At 44.3% G+C, this 18111-nt stretch overlaps 1 protein-coding gene across 1 annotated transcript in view; it reads right to left on the bottom strand.

The window, feature by feature from the left end:
* LOC306994416 (retinal-specific phospholipid-transporting ATPase ABCA4-like) overlaps positions 1 to 18111 on the bottom strand; it is a 93580-nt gene that overhangs the window by 69486 nt on the left and 5983 nt on the right. Inside the window, exon 2 of the mRNA XM_079604904.1 lies at positions 6968 to 7090. Coding sequence (XP_079461030.1) covers positions 6968 to 7033 — 66 coding nt within the window. The 5' untranslated portion in view covers positions 7034 to 7090. The remainder of the gene's footprint in view (positions 1 to 6967; positions 7091 to 18111) is intronic.

Here is an 18111-nt window from a genome sequence, read left to right as displayed (position 1 = left end):
CTGATGACCAGGTCGTGCTTTCCCACGGACTTACCTTCGAGTGCGTCGTGATGTGCGGCGATAGCGGTAACATACACTTTCAGGGTGGAGGGAGACAGCCTTCGCTCCAACCCATCCTGCAGGAAGGAAAGCACGACACTGATCGGGCATGATCTGGGGTCTTCTGAGAAGAGCACCAAGAGACGAAGAGGTTCCACTTCAACGCGTAGGCATGTCTAGTGGACGACGCTCTAGCGGAAGTGATGGTAGCCACCACCGCTGGTGGTAGGGTACTTAAACCTGCCTCGTCCCGTCCAGGAGCCACACGTGGAGGTTCCAGAGATCGGGACGAGGGTGCCAAAGGGTGCCCCGTCCCTGAGAAAGGAGGTCCTTCCTCAGAGGAATTGGCCAGGGAGGTGCTGTCGCGAGGAGTACAAGTTCGGAGAACCAGGTTGGGGTGGGCCAGTGTGGCGCAACCAATATGACCTGCTCCTCGTCCTCCCTGATCTTGCACAGGGTCTGTGCAAGAAGGCTCACTGGGGGAAACGCAAACTTGCGGAGGCCCCGCGGCCAGCTGTGCGCCAGTGCGTCCGTGCCGAGCGTGCCCTCGGTCAGGGAGTAAAACTGGGCGCAGTAGGACAAGTCGTGGGAGGCAAACAGGTCTACCTGTGCGTCCCCGAACTGATCCCAAATCAGCTGAACCGCCTGGGGATGGAGTCTCCATTCTCCAGGAAGAGGTTGAAGCCGTGAGAGCTCGTCGGCTGCACAGTTCAGGTCTCCCGGGATATAAATGGCTCAAAGCGACCTCAGATGCTTCTGACTCCATAAGAGGAGGTGGCGGGCGAGTTGTGACATACGGCGGGAGCGTAGACCACCTTGTCGGTTGATGTACGCTACTGTCGCGGTATTGTCTGATCGGACTAGTACATGCTGGTTCTTGAGCAGCGCATGGAAGCGGTGCAGAGCGAGACGTACTGCCAGCAACTCGAGGCAATTGACATGCCATAGGTGGTGGGGTCCTGTCCAGGAGCCCGTGGCAGCATGTCCATTGCACATGGCACCCCAGCCCGTGGAGGAGGCATCCGTTGAGACAACAACATGCCTGGAAACTCGTTCTAAGGGCACTCCGGCCCATAGAAAGCTGAGGTTCGTCCACAGGGTGAAAGTCTGACGGCAGGTCGGAGTAACTGGTACTCGGAGCGTGCCCTGGTGCCATGCCCACCTCGGGACTCGATCGTGAAGCCAGTGCTGAAGCGGTCTCATATGAAGCAATCCGAGCGGCGTTACAGCGGCTGCAGATGCCATATGCCCCAGGAGCCTCTGAAAAAGTTTCAGTGGAACCGCACTCTTGCCCTCGATTTGTCTCAGGCAAGTCAACAGTGACTGCGCGCGCGCGCTCGTAAGCTGCGCGCACATGGCGACCGAGTCGATTTCCATACCGAGAAAAGAGATCCTCTGCACGGGGCAAAGTTTGCTCTTCTCCCAGTTGACCCGAAGGCCCAGACGGGCTAGGTGCCGGAGCACTAGGTCGCTGTGTTCGCAAACCTGGTCTCGAGAGTGAGCTAGGATTAGCCAGTCGTCGAGATAATTCAGGATGCAAACCCCGTGTTGCCGTAGCGGCACAAGGGCTGCCTCGTTGATCTTCGTGAAGACGCGAGGAGACAGGGCCAGCCCGAATGGGAGAACTGCGTACTGGTATGCCTGCCCCTCGAAAGCAAACCGCAAGAACGGTCTGTGTCGAGGAAGAATGGAGACATGAAAGTAGGCGTCCTTCAGGTCGATCGCTGCAAACCAATCCTGTGGCTGCACACATTCGAAAATGCATTTGGCCGTGAGCATCTTGAACGGAAGCCTGTGAAGGGAACGGTTCAAGACGCGCAGATCCAGGATTGGCCGTAACCCACCGGTTTTCTTGGGGACAATGAAGTAGGGGCTGTAGAAGCCGGACCTCATTGCGGCTGGAGGGACAGTCTCGATCGCACCCTTCGCCAGCAGGGTGGCGACCTCCGCTCTCATGACAGGGGCATTGCCACCGACCATAGTGAAGCGGACTCCCCTGAAGCGGGGAGGAGACCGCGCGAACTGAATCGCTTAGCCGAGCCTGATAGTTCGCGTGAGCTAGCGGGACAGGGGGGAAGCTCTAACCAGGCTCCCACGGACTGTGCCAGCGGGGTCATGCGAACGACAGACGTCCCCCCGGGGGTGCAGCGAAGCAGAATGACCGGCCCGGACGTGGGTGGCATAGCGGCCCGGTGTGGGGGCACGGTCATTAGCCGCGTCCTGCCAGAGGAGGCCAGGGAAGGACCAGCGTTCCACAGGGGCGTGCTCTGGCAGGGGTCTGGTGACAGAGGGGGACGAGAGTGGCGAGGCCCGTGAGCGTGCGCACTGTCATCCGAGAACTCTGTGACAGAGGAGGGCGAGAGTGGCGGGACCCGAGGGTGGCGCGCACTGTCGTCCGAGAACTCTGTGTGCTCAGAGATGGGAGTGACAGTTCTTTGGAAAAAGAGGTTTTCCCCCGGCCCTCCACCGGGGGAAGGAGTGGCCCTGCAACCACCTCCTAGAAAGAACTGCAACCCACCTCTGAGCTGCCCGTAACGGGAGCACCGCATTGCTGCGGGGCTGGTACGGGCTGGGGCACCTTCCTGCGACTACCTCCAGGCACGCCCTGGGTGAAGGATGCTGTTAGGGCCGGCGGGGAGTGTCGCAGGAGGGCGCCCTCGGCGGCGAGCAGATTGAGGCGGCTGAGCCGGCGGCTGAGCAGATGGCCGCGGGATCAGAGCCTCAGTCTGCTCTGGGCGGCCAAGAACTCTGGGCAGAGTCCTCGACTGCGCCGCCGAGGAGGCCAGTCTGGGATATGGGGAGTTGAGGAAGCGGGTTCGCTCAGCCTCGCACATATCAACCAGACTAAGCCAGTTCTTGTCTCTGGACCACATATGTGGACATCACCTGACCCAGGGAGCGTGTGGTCACCTTCGTCGCCCGTAGAGCGAGTTCGGTGGCGGCACGCAGCTCTTGCAAGAGCCCTGGACCAGCCCCACCCTCGTGCATTAGCAATGAGCACCCCTGGCCTGGTAGACCTGAGGGATGGGCAAAGCATGCAGTGAGGTGGCAGCCAGCCCCGCAGCTCTATAGATCTCTGCCACCGGAGTAGACAAAAACCTACATGCTTTGGGGTGGGTGGGTGCTTAGGGCCACCACGCCAGTGGAGGCGCTGTGGGGACACAGTTGTGTCGCCACAGAACACTCCACAGGGGGAACCCCAGTGTACCCACTGGCCGCGACCTCATCGAGGGCAGAGAAGGCGGAAGAGGCCGCTGAGTAATCTCATGACCTCTTCATGCACGTCCAGGAAGAAAGGAATTGAGGGAACTGGTCAGCGATCTCATCCGGATACCACACGGGTTGCAATGTGAAGAGGCGTGTGTGGACCGAGGATAGATCGTCGGGTTGGTTCCACACAGCAGCCTCTGATCACCCTGGCCACCAGCCGAAGTATTCCCTCTTGCGGAGAGAATAGATCGGGGTGTGGATGAGGGGACTCTCTCTCGAGGAGGTCATCGAGTCTCGATCGTTACATTGCGATGGTCATGTCCCCGCAATGAGAACATGACGCATCCACGAACACTGCCCAAACACATCAGACAGCGTCCGTGCCCATCAGCTGATTTAATCTGTGTATCGCACCCAGAAACACACGGGCGAACCGTCTTTAAAAAGACGCGCCGCGTGCAGCTCTTTTAGAGAGATAAAACTCAAACAGCAGTGTTGAAGCGCCCAGGGAGAGACACACGACTGGCAGACCACTGCGCAGATCGGCAGGCAATATGAAGCTCGCTGGAATTCGCCGTCATACCAACACCTGAAGAGTAGCTCGTCTCGAAGAGTGAAGAGAGATGATCTCAGAATGGCTTGTGGAGTGAAGAATGCTCCTGGCTCCGAAGTGAAAACATATCTGCATGTTGCCAGCTCACTTCCTTTATACCCACATGGTGGGGCGGAGTTATGCTATGCAAATTCAGCAGACCCATGGCATTTGCTTGCCATTGGCTCGTTTTATTACTGTTCGAAGAGGATAGACTTCTAAGCGAACCCCATTTCGTCGTCATTCGACGTAACTCGAAGTGACAACGAAAGGGAACAACGGTTTGAAGGTCCAAATTGCAATTTCAATCCAGCTTCAAAGGGTCACACGATCCCAGCCGAGGAATAAGGGTCTTGTCTAGCAAAACGATCGTTTAAAAAAAAAAAGTATATACTTTTAAACCACAAATGCTCGTATTGCACTAGCTGTGATGAGGCACGCATTGCATAATTACGTTGAAAGGTCCCGCGTGACATAGGCGGAAGTACTGACCTAGTGTTTACAAAGCGAACGTGCAAAGACTGTGGCCGTTTCTCATTACCAAGTACGCAAACTTCGGACTAGCGTCCTTGGTAGTTCGGACTTAACAAGTTCTACTCAGGAGAACGAACTCCCGAGGACGAGAGGAAGGATGCAAATCCGGTTATTCTGCAAATGGAACAGCGGCGTTCTTGATCGCGTCACTCAGTACGCTCTGGTTACTCCGGTTATCTCTTTGTGTATCTTTTAGGCAGCAATAAAACAAAATATGTTAAAGGACAAGTTCGGTATTTTACACTTAAAGCCCTGTTTACAGATCGTATCTGATGAAATAGAACGGTTAAGATAAAAATTTGGACACATGCTTCTGTCCCGAGAATTTTGCTTTTGTGGACCTATTTTGCCAAACGCATCACACCCGTGATTCTTCCGTTGAGAGCTTGAATAATAGACACTCCAGCCCAGTTGGTGGCGATAATGCACCTTTGCCAATTGCAAGCAAACCGCTGGCATTTCATTGAATACACAGAAGAAGCAGAAGAAGAAGCGGCGGAGTAATACCGTACCTCACACAGGGACTGATGACAGTTTACAAGTCCACAACACAAGTACAGACAAGAACGCATATTGAGAAACGGCCTAACGGTGCGTCCCAATTCACATACTATCCGTCCTAAATATTCGAAAATAGAATTAGTACGTCCCAAATCGTAGTATGTTGAAATGAGTGTTCCAAAGATACTCGGATTGTCTACTATTTCCGGTCAGAATCCGAAGTGCAGATCGATGCGCACTCTAACGGCTAATATTGTCCACAACCCATCGCGCATTGGACGAGGATTCGGTTAGAACTACAAAGACGAGTGAAAAGTGTTTAAAAACAGACATGGAGGACGCACAAGTCCGGCGGTTATGTAGAGAGGTTTAGATAAAGGGGTTTGAGTGATTTATTATTAGTATCTAAACTGACGAAATTTTATTTATTCAATGTTGTCTACATTATATTGCATCTGCAGCAGCATTGTGAACTTTTGTAAAGATACGTTTAGCCATTAACTTTGAAATGCGTCATTACATTCAAATTGCAAGCACATGAGGAGAGTCTCAACATGAAAGACCCACGACTGGCAGATGAACGTGCTACTACATTTCTCTCCGAAATGGTAGGAAATTAAATTAGATTGAATGGAGGATTTTAACTGACAAGATGATTGACAGGGCAGTTTACGGTGACAGGATGCACGCGACAGATCTGTCCGTTAAAGATGACGAAGTAGTATGTCAAAGCTTGCCTACTCTTTTGCTACACACTCAAAAGTACTTCACAAAAAGAGTACATACTTTTAGGGCGTAGTATAAGTAGGCGAATTGGGACGCAGCATGTCAAATGCCATTTACAATAAAATAAATAAATAAAAGGTAAAACAACGATGTTGGACGATTTTGAAGTTGAAGAAGAAAGCGAAGAGTTTTTCGCCCTACCCTACCTTTTTGAACCAAAACACGCATGACCTTTCAAAGGGAAATGCGTGGCATACCAAATGCAGCAAGACGAGCATTTGTGGTTAAAAAGTATATAAATGTTTATATCTCAAAATTCAGACTTTATAACACACAATTGCGAGTTTATATCTCAAAATTCAGACTTTATAACACGCAATTGCGAGTTTGCATTTCGCAATTATGACTTTATCTGACGAGTATCCACAGATTTGAATATCTGATCGATCATGTAATTGTAACATTATGATCTGCTTGACCACCGTTATATAAATAACTTCACTATACACCACTAGTTTTACGCTGCCCACCCCAGGCATGTTTATTGCTGGCATTACCATAGCAGATGAATTGAACACACCCGATAATCATCAGTGTGTGGTCTCACACTCTCTCGTCTTGTGAGTTTCCTGTCTTTGAGGAAGTGACATTCCTCATCAATCATTTTCTCCAGAGGAGCTCTGAGATGTGACAGGTGATGAATAATCTCCAGAGGAGCTCTGATATGGTCCAGGCGATGAATAATCCCAAGCGTGTGTCTAGCAGCCGTTGTGAAGGTGAGACTGTTTTTCACTCTCTAAAGACCAATAAAAACGGCTTGTTCTTACGCACACCTGTTCCAGGTCAGGAAGAGCCCCCTCTTTCTCCAAAAACAACAGATCACACGGTGTATTTGGGTGTTTCTTTATGTCCCTGGGCTTGATTGAACATATTTCAACTTTTTTTTTTTTATCTGGCTTTTTGTTGTTGTTGTTGTTGTTGTTGTTGCTGCTGTCGTTGTCACATGAAGGTCACATTAAAACTGCGTTGGAAACTTTTTACCATTCCTTCATCATTTTATTTTGGTTACTTTTCAAATACCTTTTAGAAATGTATTCGTTTAACCCTTGTCCTACACCCTTTCAATCTTAGGAAAATTCATCATAAAAATATAAATTACTTTTTAAAACTGTGATAATTCAAAACAGCGATATAAACATAACCCATTTCAAGACATATTTTCCTAAAAATCAGCAAATGAAAGTTCATATAAATATGTATATGACTGATATTGATGCATAGAAAAGTAAATGTCATAATGGCCGCTGTGTCCAAACCGGTTTCATGCGGCTGTGCTCCCAAAATATAGTGTTTATGCGTGTGTACCTTCTGTCTTTTCCGTAGAGTAAAGTTCTTCCACAGTAACAATCTGAGTTGTGTCAGGAGACTCATTATCAGCAGTTGACACGTTGCTATGGGAATATGAACTCTGTTACCCCTCTGTTACCCCTGTGGAGAGAGAAAAGAAGGAAATTTATTATCGACAGACAGTTAATTAACTAAACACAAAACAAATCTTGGTATTTGGTGTATATCAGTTCCTGCACAGGAGCCAATATAGTAAAACTGCAACATCATTTTTTTATTTTTTGTATCGGAAGTGAAACTGTATCCAGGTGCAATCTTATTTTAGCTTGTCAAGACAAATAATGTCTAACAACCACCAATAGCCATCCTGATGGGAAAACCATAATCACATCATGTGGTTTGAGTGTGTGTGTGTGATCAATAAGTGGAGTTTCTCATTACACTGAGCCACTCTGATATCAGGTCCACATCAACATTGTTGAATTCAGATGTGTCCAGTAGCAGCTATCAGACAACACACTCCGATTTCCATTAGCACCCACAAATAAATGATGTGCAATGCAACAGTTTTTGTTTTCTCAGTGGGACTTGATAAAGACGTCCAACTCCCTCCTCATGTCCACGTGGCTTCCAGTAAATGTCTGTCAGCTCTGTTAGTTAGTGTGCTCCTAAATGTTGACTAAATACATTTCCTGACGATACAGTATATATTTAAAATATCTTTCTCTAGTCTTTCTCTTCCGAGAAAATAAATCATAAACAGACACCATTGTCGTCATTAAAAATTATGTTTTCATTAACTCTTTCCCCGCCAGTGTTTTATTTGTATTTTTTATATAAAGTTTTCAGCCACTCAAACTGCATGATGTGATTATGGCATTTTTTATCAATTTCACAAAACCTTCATGGCCCCCAGAAAAAATAAAATAAAAAATAAATATATATATATATATATATATATATATATATATATATATATATATATATATATTGCTATGAATATCTGAGAATACAATATGCCAAAAGAAAGAACAGAGCCTCTGCTTAAAAAACAAAACTCTAACTTGATGCATTCTTTTTTTATCAACACTTTAATAAAAGTCTAAGTTTCATTTTAAAAAAAGCAACATTTAAAAAAAGATGCCAAAGACTGTCTGAATTGGACTCCGAATGATGATAAAAATATAGGCAGAGTAGATAAAGTCCACCAATGCCCCCAAAGTTTGCACAGTCAAAAACCTCTCCATGCGTTTGACATTTCATTAAGTAACTTTTGGCAGATTTGATTTATATGTTGTTTAATGTTTGATGATCACGTAAGATTACATGTGTGTAAGCACTGCTTCTATCGCTTGTTTCTGCTTCTTCTTTTCTTTTTCTTTTTTGGATCCAGAGATTCTGTACTATTTCAGAAGATGCATTATAGCACCCCCTACCGTATAACAGTGAAAACATGTGTAATGGGACATGGTTGGGGGCACTACAAGTCCCATCAGCCCCAGCGCTACAGTATATAAGGTAGTTGTAGGCTGCTTTGCTCTCTCGCTTCCTTTCCTTGGTCGTGGGTGCTTCTCAATATCTCTCCTCGTTTCCTCACTCTTCCGTCCTTCATCCTATGACCCGGAAACCAATTGAGCTCAGCCATCTTGAAGGACATCTCGATTCTCAATTACACCGCGAGGAAACGAGGATGAAGGAGTGAAGAGGCTTCCTGAGGAGTTATGAGCGAGGATACACGGCTGTATCCTATGCGGAAGTGTTTTATTGACTAAGCGTTACGCACATATAAATTCTCCCATTTCACATCGGTCTCAATCATTTTAATTTAGACTTTACGTTTGAAGTAAAAAAAAACCCTGCACATCTCACATATTTCAACAGGGTATCTTGCTTTATTACTATTTATTATGAATTTCTTAAATAACCAAACTAATACAACACATGGACAGATCCTTTGAGCTCTGCTGATGACGCTATGAAGCAGAGGTGGGACAAAGTCATTTTTATGCAAGTCACAAGTAAGGCCACATTTACACATAGCCGGGTATTTAGAGAAACGAATATTTCCCCCCCTCCGTTTTCAATAATAACATCGTGCACACAACCCGCATAAATACGCCATCGAGCGTCATCATAACTATGCCAAACCTATGGGCGGCAGTGTAGGGAGAAGAATAAAGCCATGCAAGCCAATCAGAATCCTCAGAATCGACAAGAGAGAACCTAAAACCCCGTTTCTCCCAGTTGACACGACAACATATAATCGGCGTTTTCAGAAATCGAGTTTTTAGAAATAATCGTTTTCTGGGATAAAAACGGCGTTTTCATGTAAATGACAGGCCAAAACGCAGAGAAATATCTGCGTTTTCCCATCGTGTAAACGGGGCCTAAGTCTCAAGTCTTTGCCCTCGAGTCCCGAGTCAAGTCGAGTCAAAGATGAGGCAAGTCCCGAGTCGAGTCAAAAGTCAAAGCCAACAAGTCTCAAGTCGAGTCCAAAGTCCTACCATTTTAGTTTCGAGTCATTTCAAGTCCTCTTAGCACAGAAATAAAATGTATACAAATCATGTATGTCTGTAAGATTTGTATTTATTTAAACCTCTTTTTATACAATGACATTAATCAAATACAGTAAAAAAATCACAAAAAAATTCACAAAAAATGCTTGTATTTGCAGGTCTACTGCTGCCTCATCTCGTTGATACAGTAAATATGCAGCAGCTAATAAGTTACGGTCACTAATGACTGGATAGCTCATGACGTTCTAAACTGCCACCAGGCAGTGAAGCCACCGGAAGTGTTCGAGCGGCCATCTTACGATTCCCTACCAGCAGAGGGCACCGACCATAGACATGTATAAAGGCTAGATGGCTCAAGGCGGAGTCAGCTGTGTCATCACTTTGGCGGCCATCTTAGGTCAGGAGACTACGCTGCTGCTCCCTGCTGCTGTGGGCGGAAGGTGAGTGACAAATGCTCGTAACTTGCTGAATTCTTGACGGATTTACAAACGGTTTGGTTTATTACAAACCTTATTAACGTGGCTATGATTTGTGCTGATGCTGATGTTTAAATTGTAGCTTCACGTTTTGAAAAAACGCTTAACATTGCAGCGTAGCTGTGTGTTTCATGGCATCCCTGGCGTTTATGACACACCAAGCCGTTTGAAAATCGGTTGAAAATTGAGCAAAATATAGTTATTCCAGCACTACATGCACAATAGACTTTAATGTTATAAGGGACCGTTCGGTATTTATGGAATGGGCCACCGGAGGAAAATAGGGGAGGGTCATGCCTTTTTATTCTTTGTTGAGGGGAGGGTCATCCAACTTTTTTTAGTCTAGGGGGAGGGTCACCCAACTTTTGTATTCATGAAAACAACAAACTTTCAAAGTGGCTTGTTTTGTGCATATTTTTCCATGTAGCTCTCTCAGTCTTGGTCCCCCCCATAGCTAGCAGATGGGTCTGACCCAACAAAAATCAGACGCGAAAGATCAAGTCCAGTTTGGCGCTGTTTGACAGTGCGCGCGCGCTCAGAAAAAGTGCATCATGTCAGAACAGAACGCCAATGAAATGTTTACCACGAGCAAATAATAAACTTTTGTGATTGCGAATCACAAGCAGTGTCCTGTGAGTGTGTCCTACGTCGATGTAGCCTACGTCGAGTTTGGGACTGAGGCGCCAGAACTGCAGCTGATAGAATGTGCGCTGTAGTGTGTGTGATAGCGATACTACCACATTTCTTCAAAAGCAGATCGTGGAGATATTAAATCATCCACGATCAAAAATTGTGATATCGCATAAGGACAAGTATAAAACAACTTTTAGGCTATCATGTCTGAAAACAAACACAAATAACGCGTGCTACATTAGGGCTGTTTACACCTGGCCACTTCATGCGTTTTCTCAGATCGGATAGCTATCTGATTTATCAAAACGATTCCATTTACACCTTGTGTGGTCGCATAAATGCGTTTTTGTAAAACGGATTTAAATCCTATCTTCAATTCTTCAAATAGTTTGCACGTTGGCTCATCTGCAGTGATGCGTGTTGCAGCGTCGTCATGTCTGGCTATAACATGACATAAAGCCTAACACGCTCACGTTTATTTGTATTTTATTGCATTTTTTGGGAGGAGTACAATTTATATGTGGTTTCAACAACCAGATGCATTTACACTTGTTCAGTTTTGTCTGGATTCTGGAATGTGGCCCAGACCTCCCCTGAAGTGGTTTGAGCGATCGGATTCAAATCCGTCTCGAATGCGTTTCGGAGGGCATTTATACCTGTTCTTTTCTAGGGCTGGGTACCGAGTCTCGACAGTTTTTAGGTATCGACCGAATTGCCTCGATACTATCGAGTATCGAAAAATGGCATGTTGTTCGGTTCCAGATTTCGATACCGCGCACATACTCATATGAGACGCGCGCGCACGCACAAACTCGACGCGCATACTTGTATGAGACGAGAGGACACACACACAAACTCTCCGCGCACATATTCATATGAGACGCGAGCACACACACACAAACTCTCCGCGTACATATTAATATGAGACGCGAGGACACACACATAATAGGCTACCTTAAAGATGTGGAAAAGTCGATCAAAAGTGTGGGTACATTTCTCCAGACTCGATGCCAACAGCGCGCGATGCAGTATTTGCGGTAAAAGAATTGCTGCAAAGACCGATAAATACGATGAAGACCTTGACAGTGCACGGAGTAAATAAGAGCAGAAAGTTGCTCCGTCTTCGACTGGTAAATGAAGAGATACCTTGTTGATCTGACAGTGTTTATATTGCAATAAATAATAACCTACTGAATGTACACTGCCGTTCAAAAATGTGTTGGTTTACTTGGCTAGTCAGAATTTTTTTTCAGTAAGGATGCATTAAAGTTATCAAAGGTGACATTAAAACATGTGTAATGTTACAAAATATTTCCTTTTTAAATAAATGCTTTTCTTTTGAATTTTTTATTCATCAAAAAATCATGAAAAAATGTAGGCCTATCATAGTTTCCAAAATACTTTTGGATAGGCTACTTACTAATTAAATAATGTCAAATATAGTAAATGTATTGTTGCCATATACTAAATATTTGACTAGTCGCACGTTAATTTCTGCTTAAATACTGCATGGGATATAGCCCATTCTGCGCTCAAGCGCATGTATAATCTTGCCGCAAAAACAGGCTAATTATAATAAATATGTATTTAAAAATAACGATGCATTTTAATTGTTTATTAATAAACTCTTTTTTTCTAAATCAGTGTCCGCTGCAAACATGTCTCCATACATCTCCGCTGTAAAGTGCGCCTTTAAGAGAAATGCATCTTTCATACGGATTACATCAGATGATATTTGCTTTCGATTTGATTTCAAGCTATTGGACATATCAAGCTTTATATAGATATTTTTTTCATATATTTGAGGCTAGTATGCTATATAGCCTACGATATGTTTCTGCTTTTTTTTTTTGTTTTTTTTTTGACGCGCTACAGTTCACGGAGACCATGAAAGACCCTGATTGTTTTATTTTATTTTACGAAAGCAAAACGTTTTCTTGTTATTGTGAGTTTACACAAATAAAAGTATTGCGACTGATGCATTATTCTTTTCTGTATGGCCATAAATAGAGTATTTTAAGTTGTTTCCACTGTTGATCGCATCGGCGCCTCCATGTCATGCAGTGCGCGCTACACACTCCGCACACACACTTGGTTATGCGCCTAAGAACAGCGAACAAATATCTAGGTTAATGTTAGAGTGAGCGGCCATGCCAGACGGATAATCCTCATGTTTAACAAATCAAATCATGCAGTTTCTACCGCGAGTCAGCGCTGCGCCAGTTTGAAAAAGGCTGGTGTGCAGGAGTCTTTTAATGAACGTTTGGTGTAGGTCTAGGCATAGAGATATCTGAACATCATCTTTGCCAAGCGCAAACCATTACAAAAGTAATAATCAATAAATGATCGGGGAGGGTCATGCCTTTTTTCACAATCATTTTGGAGGGTCATAGAAAAATGTATTGCTGGCGAAGGGAGGGTCAAGTCTTTTTTGACTATTGATCTCAAAACTCCTCCGGTGGCCCCTTAAATAAATAACGAACAGTCCCTAACTGGACGAGCGGTCCTGTCCTAAGATGGCCGCCGTGTGACGTCGTCGGGTCCGGCTCTCAGCGCCGGTAAGCCATCTAGCCTTTATACATGTCTAGGCACCGACGGCCGCCGTTATACAGAGATTGGTAGCACTTTTAAGATGACCCGCTGTGCAGCATACAAGTGTAAAACGACGTTCACAAAAGGATGTAGAAATTGCTGACAGGCTGTAATACAAGCCATATGTAGTCATTTATATGCACAATTGTCGCTATTCCCGTGTTGTTTTCTCCGAGGCAAGAGTAAATGCTTCTTCAAGAACAACAACAACGATTTAACAGTAGCCTATAAGAAACCTCAGAGCAGCAATAATCACAATTGCTAAGTGTCCAATAGCAACACCATTTGACAGCTTCAAAAGAGCTTCGTGCAGAGTCCGTTTACCGTTACATTAACCCATTTGTATTATTGCTTTCCTGAACATGTAGGCTACTTGCTAACTAATCAAACACTTTATTTGAGCAAACTACTGATCTATAAAACACAATCGGTCTTCCTACCTTTTACTATTGATATGCGCGAGGTGAGGAAGAGAGCATACAGCGCTCGCCTCGTGTTGTTTGAAGACAGTGAGTGCGCGCGCGCTACCGGGGCTCCTCTGTCTCTGCTCGTTCATATGCGCCCTGTCCACTGATCTAAATCATTTGTTTTTACGACGACTTATTTGTTCCTTTTGCCAACTGGCGCGTTGTTGCTTGTTGCGCTTCATCGGTTGTCTTTCAAAACAACGTGGGACTACAGTGATTGGATGTCGTGCAGGCAGCGCGCGCGCTCTCTGCATGCATTCAGGTGGTGCACTTTTTTTTTCACAGATGCAGATAAACAGAGAGCGGCGCGGCAGTGTGAACATTTTTTCCCCCAGTTTTCAGTAGCAAGTCTTCTCGAGTCAAAAGGCGCAAGTCCAAGTGAAGTCACGAGTCATTGATGTTAAAGTCCAAGTCGAGTTGCAAGTCTTTGTACATTTTGTGGAGTCGAGTCTGAAGTCATCAAATTCATGACTCGAGTCTCCAAGTCACATGACTCGAGTCCACACCTCTGCTATGAAGTGACGCTCGAGTGATCAAGTATTCCAAAATAAGCTTTCATTCGATTCCTCTGTCCTCTTTTTCTTTCCTTGCATCCTTCCCTCGCACACGAGGAAAGGAAACGAGGATGCACAAATAAGAATCGAGAAGCCCCCTGTGATTCATGGAAGAATGGATTTTCAAAGGATGGTAGGTAGAGAGATTAGTTTGCTCTCTCGCTTTCTCTCTACTTCGATTGATTGTGAGTAGGGATGGGCAAATGAAGCCTCATGAACCACTGAGGCTTTTCCCCATAGGCTGTAAAAAAATATGGACATAGTGTCCGTGAGGTCACCCGTAGGTTTCTGAAGAGCATTTTTGAAGCCTAAAGTGGGCGGAGCCGGCCATCACCATCTTGGCTGCGCGTCACCGTGCGTCACTCCCGGATAAAAGAGAATGCGCAAAGAGGCGGGATGTGTGGAGCTGAGGTGGATGCTGAAACCACGCCTGCTTAGCTCAACGTGATCACGTTTGCTCAGGCTTAGGAGCTAAAGCTATATGTGCTGTACCAAGTGTGCGACCTCACAGGGCCTCGCACTAAAGTGACAGCTGACTTGATGATGTAAAGCCAATAGAGTTCAATAGAGCCAATAAAGTTCATGGTTTTGCCCTTTGAAATATAGTTATAAGACATAGCTAAAAGTGAGACCAAATGTGTTGTGATGCTGTATTATTCTGCTAGTTAAAAATGTATTATGCACTAACTCCCAATATTGCTGGTGTGTGTGTGTGTGTGTGTGTGTGTGTGTGTGTGTGTGTGTGTGTGTGTGTGTGTGTGTGTGTGTGTGTGTGTGTGTGTGTGTGTGTGTGTGACAGAAGCTATGTTTCCATGCACACTTTTTTTTCCGAATTAAGTGATAGGCCTATCGAATGAAAAATGCCTTATGGAAACAGTAACATTCGATAGAATTTCATGAATATCGACTCAAATGAAATACGTTCGGTCTCAACGGATTTTATCTTGATCGATATACGGCTTATGTGATAAACGCTGATGGAAACGTAATTTGCCGAATAAATAATGAATTGCATTTTGTCTAGCAAAACTTTGTTAGCAAATGTTGGCTTGAATGTTGTGCGATTCAGTGCGAAAATGAATGGAAACACCTTAAAATGTCTCAAATCGATTCGATATACCAATTTGATCGCAAAACAGCATGTGACGTCCTTACGCACAGGTTTTTATTCGCTGTTGGATGGAAACACACTTTCACCAGCTTTATTCGCATGGGGTTTTTTACCGAACTTCAGATAATTCGATTGACAAGTGGATGGAAACTTAGCTAGTGATTCATGTGCATGCGATGTCTCGCTGTGATAAATTAAATTAACCATTAAGCAGTGGCATTTAATGCCAGTATGAATATCAATAGATGTAATAGAAGAATATTGTACATGAATTGCATATGGCAATTTTTTTTTTCTGTTAAAATATAATAATGTGTCCTATAATTTGTATATTTATATTAATTGTAGACTGGGTGTTTAAAAATGTAATTGAACAAGTCTGAACGAAAACTTTTGCCATGTCCAAGCAAATACCCACACTTGCGGTCTTTGCACTTAACCACTTAGGCCTATCTACTTGCTTGACACACACCTACCTAAACAACAATCAGTTACACATTCACACTCTACAGTGTCCACATCTTCACACCACATGGAGTCACGTTCCTCAGTCACCCTAACAAGTCTTCACCGCTTCACATTGGAAACAGTTGTTAAAAGCAACAGAGAAGTGGTTATCTACTGTACCTTCTAACGCACTGAAGAACTCTTTACAGAACAGGTGTGCGTGTCTCTCTCTCTCTCTCTCTCTCTCTCTCTCTCTCTCTCTCTCTCTGTGTGTGTGTTTGTGTGTGTGTGTCTACCAGGGGATCTGAGTGTCTTTAGCAAAGCAGAAGAATAAACCTGACTCTGAGGGGGTTTTAATTGGTACTATTGGGAAAGGTGGGTGACAAGGTCACCTATCCTTCTCTGGAAATGAGCACACAATCATCATCATCAAACATACACTATTCCTGGAAGACAATTTTCTAGATAAGAGAGAGTTCAGTAGAGTTCATGACTCTAGTTAGGAGGAGCTTTTATTTTCTTTGTTACATAAAATAGGACATTATAAACTGCATACGGTATACTAACTTAATAATAACTTTGGCCTGTCTTACTTATCTGATCTCAATGGTCTGGTCTCAATGATCTGATTTCAAATTCAAATGTATTATAAAGCACATTTAATAAAAACTACTTGTGTTTACCAAAGTGCTGTACAATACATTGAAACAAATAAACACATATATGATTACAACAGACTCATACAGTTTAACAACATATAATAAACATAATATTTAAGTCTAGATTTTAAAACAGATGTGTTTGGGCCTGCCTAACATTTACAGGCAAATTATTCCAAAGTTTCAGGGCTGCAACTGCAAAAGCACAGTCTGCTCTTCTCTTCATCTTTGCTCTTGGAACAAGCAAAAGCAAAGGCCTACTCTTGATGGGGCAGGTGGTTGTATTAAACCAGAATTATTTTGGAGCTAACCCACTTAAAGATTTAAACACAAGCAATCAAATCTTAAATTCAATCCTAAAATAAACCGGAAGCCAATGAAGGGAAGGCCAGTATAAGCTAAATGTGTTTTGGCTTGTGTGTTTCTGTTTAAAGATGAGCAGCAGCATTCTGGAGAGGACTAGCAAATACTTACACAAACGGTGAGGTCAGATTCATTGGTCTGATCTTACTTACTTAGTCTTCTGGGTCTGATCTCACTGTCTGGTCTTAATGGCCTAATCTCAGTGGTCCGACCTCAATGGTCTGATCTCACTATTGTGATTTCACTGGTCTGATCTCACTGATCTGATCTTAAAGGTCTGATCTCAATGCTGTGGTCTCACAGGTCTGATCTCATTGATCGGATCTCAGTGGTCTGATCACACTGCTGTGGTCTCACTGGTCTGATCTCAATGGTCTACTCGGACTGCTGAGGTCTCATTTGTCTGATCTCACTGATCTGACCTCAGTGGTCTGATCACACTGCTGTGGTCTCACTGGTCTGATCTCACTGATCTGATCTAAGTGGCCTGATCACACTGCTGTGGTCTCACTGGTCTGATCTCACTGATCTGATCTCAGTGATCTGATTACACTGCTGTGGTCTCACAGGTCTGATCTCACTGATCTGATCTCAGTGGTCTGATCACACTGCTGTGGTCTCACTGGTCTGATCTCAGTGGTTTGATCACACTGCTTTGGTCTCATTTGTCTGATCTCACTGATCTGATCTCAGTGGATATGCATATTCCCATCCATGTGACCATGTTTAAGGTAAGGGTACAAAAAAAATATGAGATATAGTACAGACTGTAAATGCTGTTTGTGCCATCACATTGCATTTATAGGTCTTGTGTGCCCATACAGTAAACATTTTAGGATGTTCATGTTTTTTTCATTGGTTATTTTATAGGCCTTACTTGTCTAATCTCACTGTCCATACTATATCTGCAGATAAAATGCAAAATAATTATAATATATGAAGAAAACTGATATAATAGAATGACATAGATTATCTTTTGAATGTAATATTTTTAACATTGATTGTATTCGGGTGAGACAAATTTGGTTGGGTGAGAAAATGTTAACTGACACAGAGATTGTTATTTTGGGCAGGTTAAGAGAAGTTAAGCGAGATCTGTCTGCCCTTATGGAATACATCTAAGTTAATTAGCTATTTGTCTTTTCCAAAGTGACTTACTGTACAATTATTACGGGGACAGTCCCACTGGAGCAACCTGAGGTTAAGTGCCTTGATCAAGGACACAATGGCGGCAAGGGAACTCGGTTACTCTCCAGGTCATGAATCATCGCTTCCAGGATTTGAACCCACAACCTTTTGGGTTACTAGCCTAGATCTTTAACCATTAGACAGATAACTTACTCT

This window comes from Phoxinus phoxinus (assembly GCF_949152265.1).
Source record: "Phoxinus phoxinus genome assembly, chromosome: 2".
NCBI classification, from domain to species: domain Eukaryota; kingdom Metazoa; phylum Chordata; class Actinopteri; order Cypriniformes; family Leuciscidae; genus Phoxinus; species Phoxinus phoxinus.
This window is presented reverse-complemented; position numbering and strand designations above follow the sequence as displayed.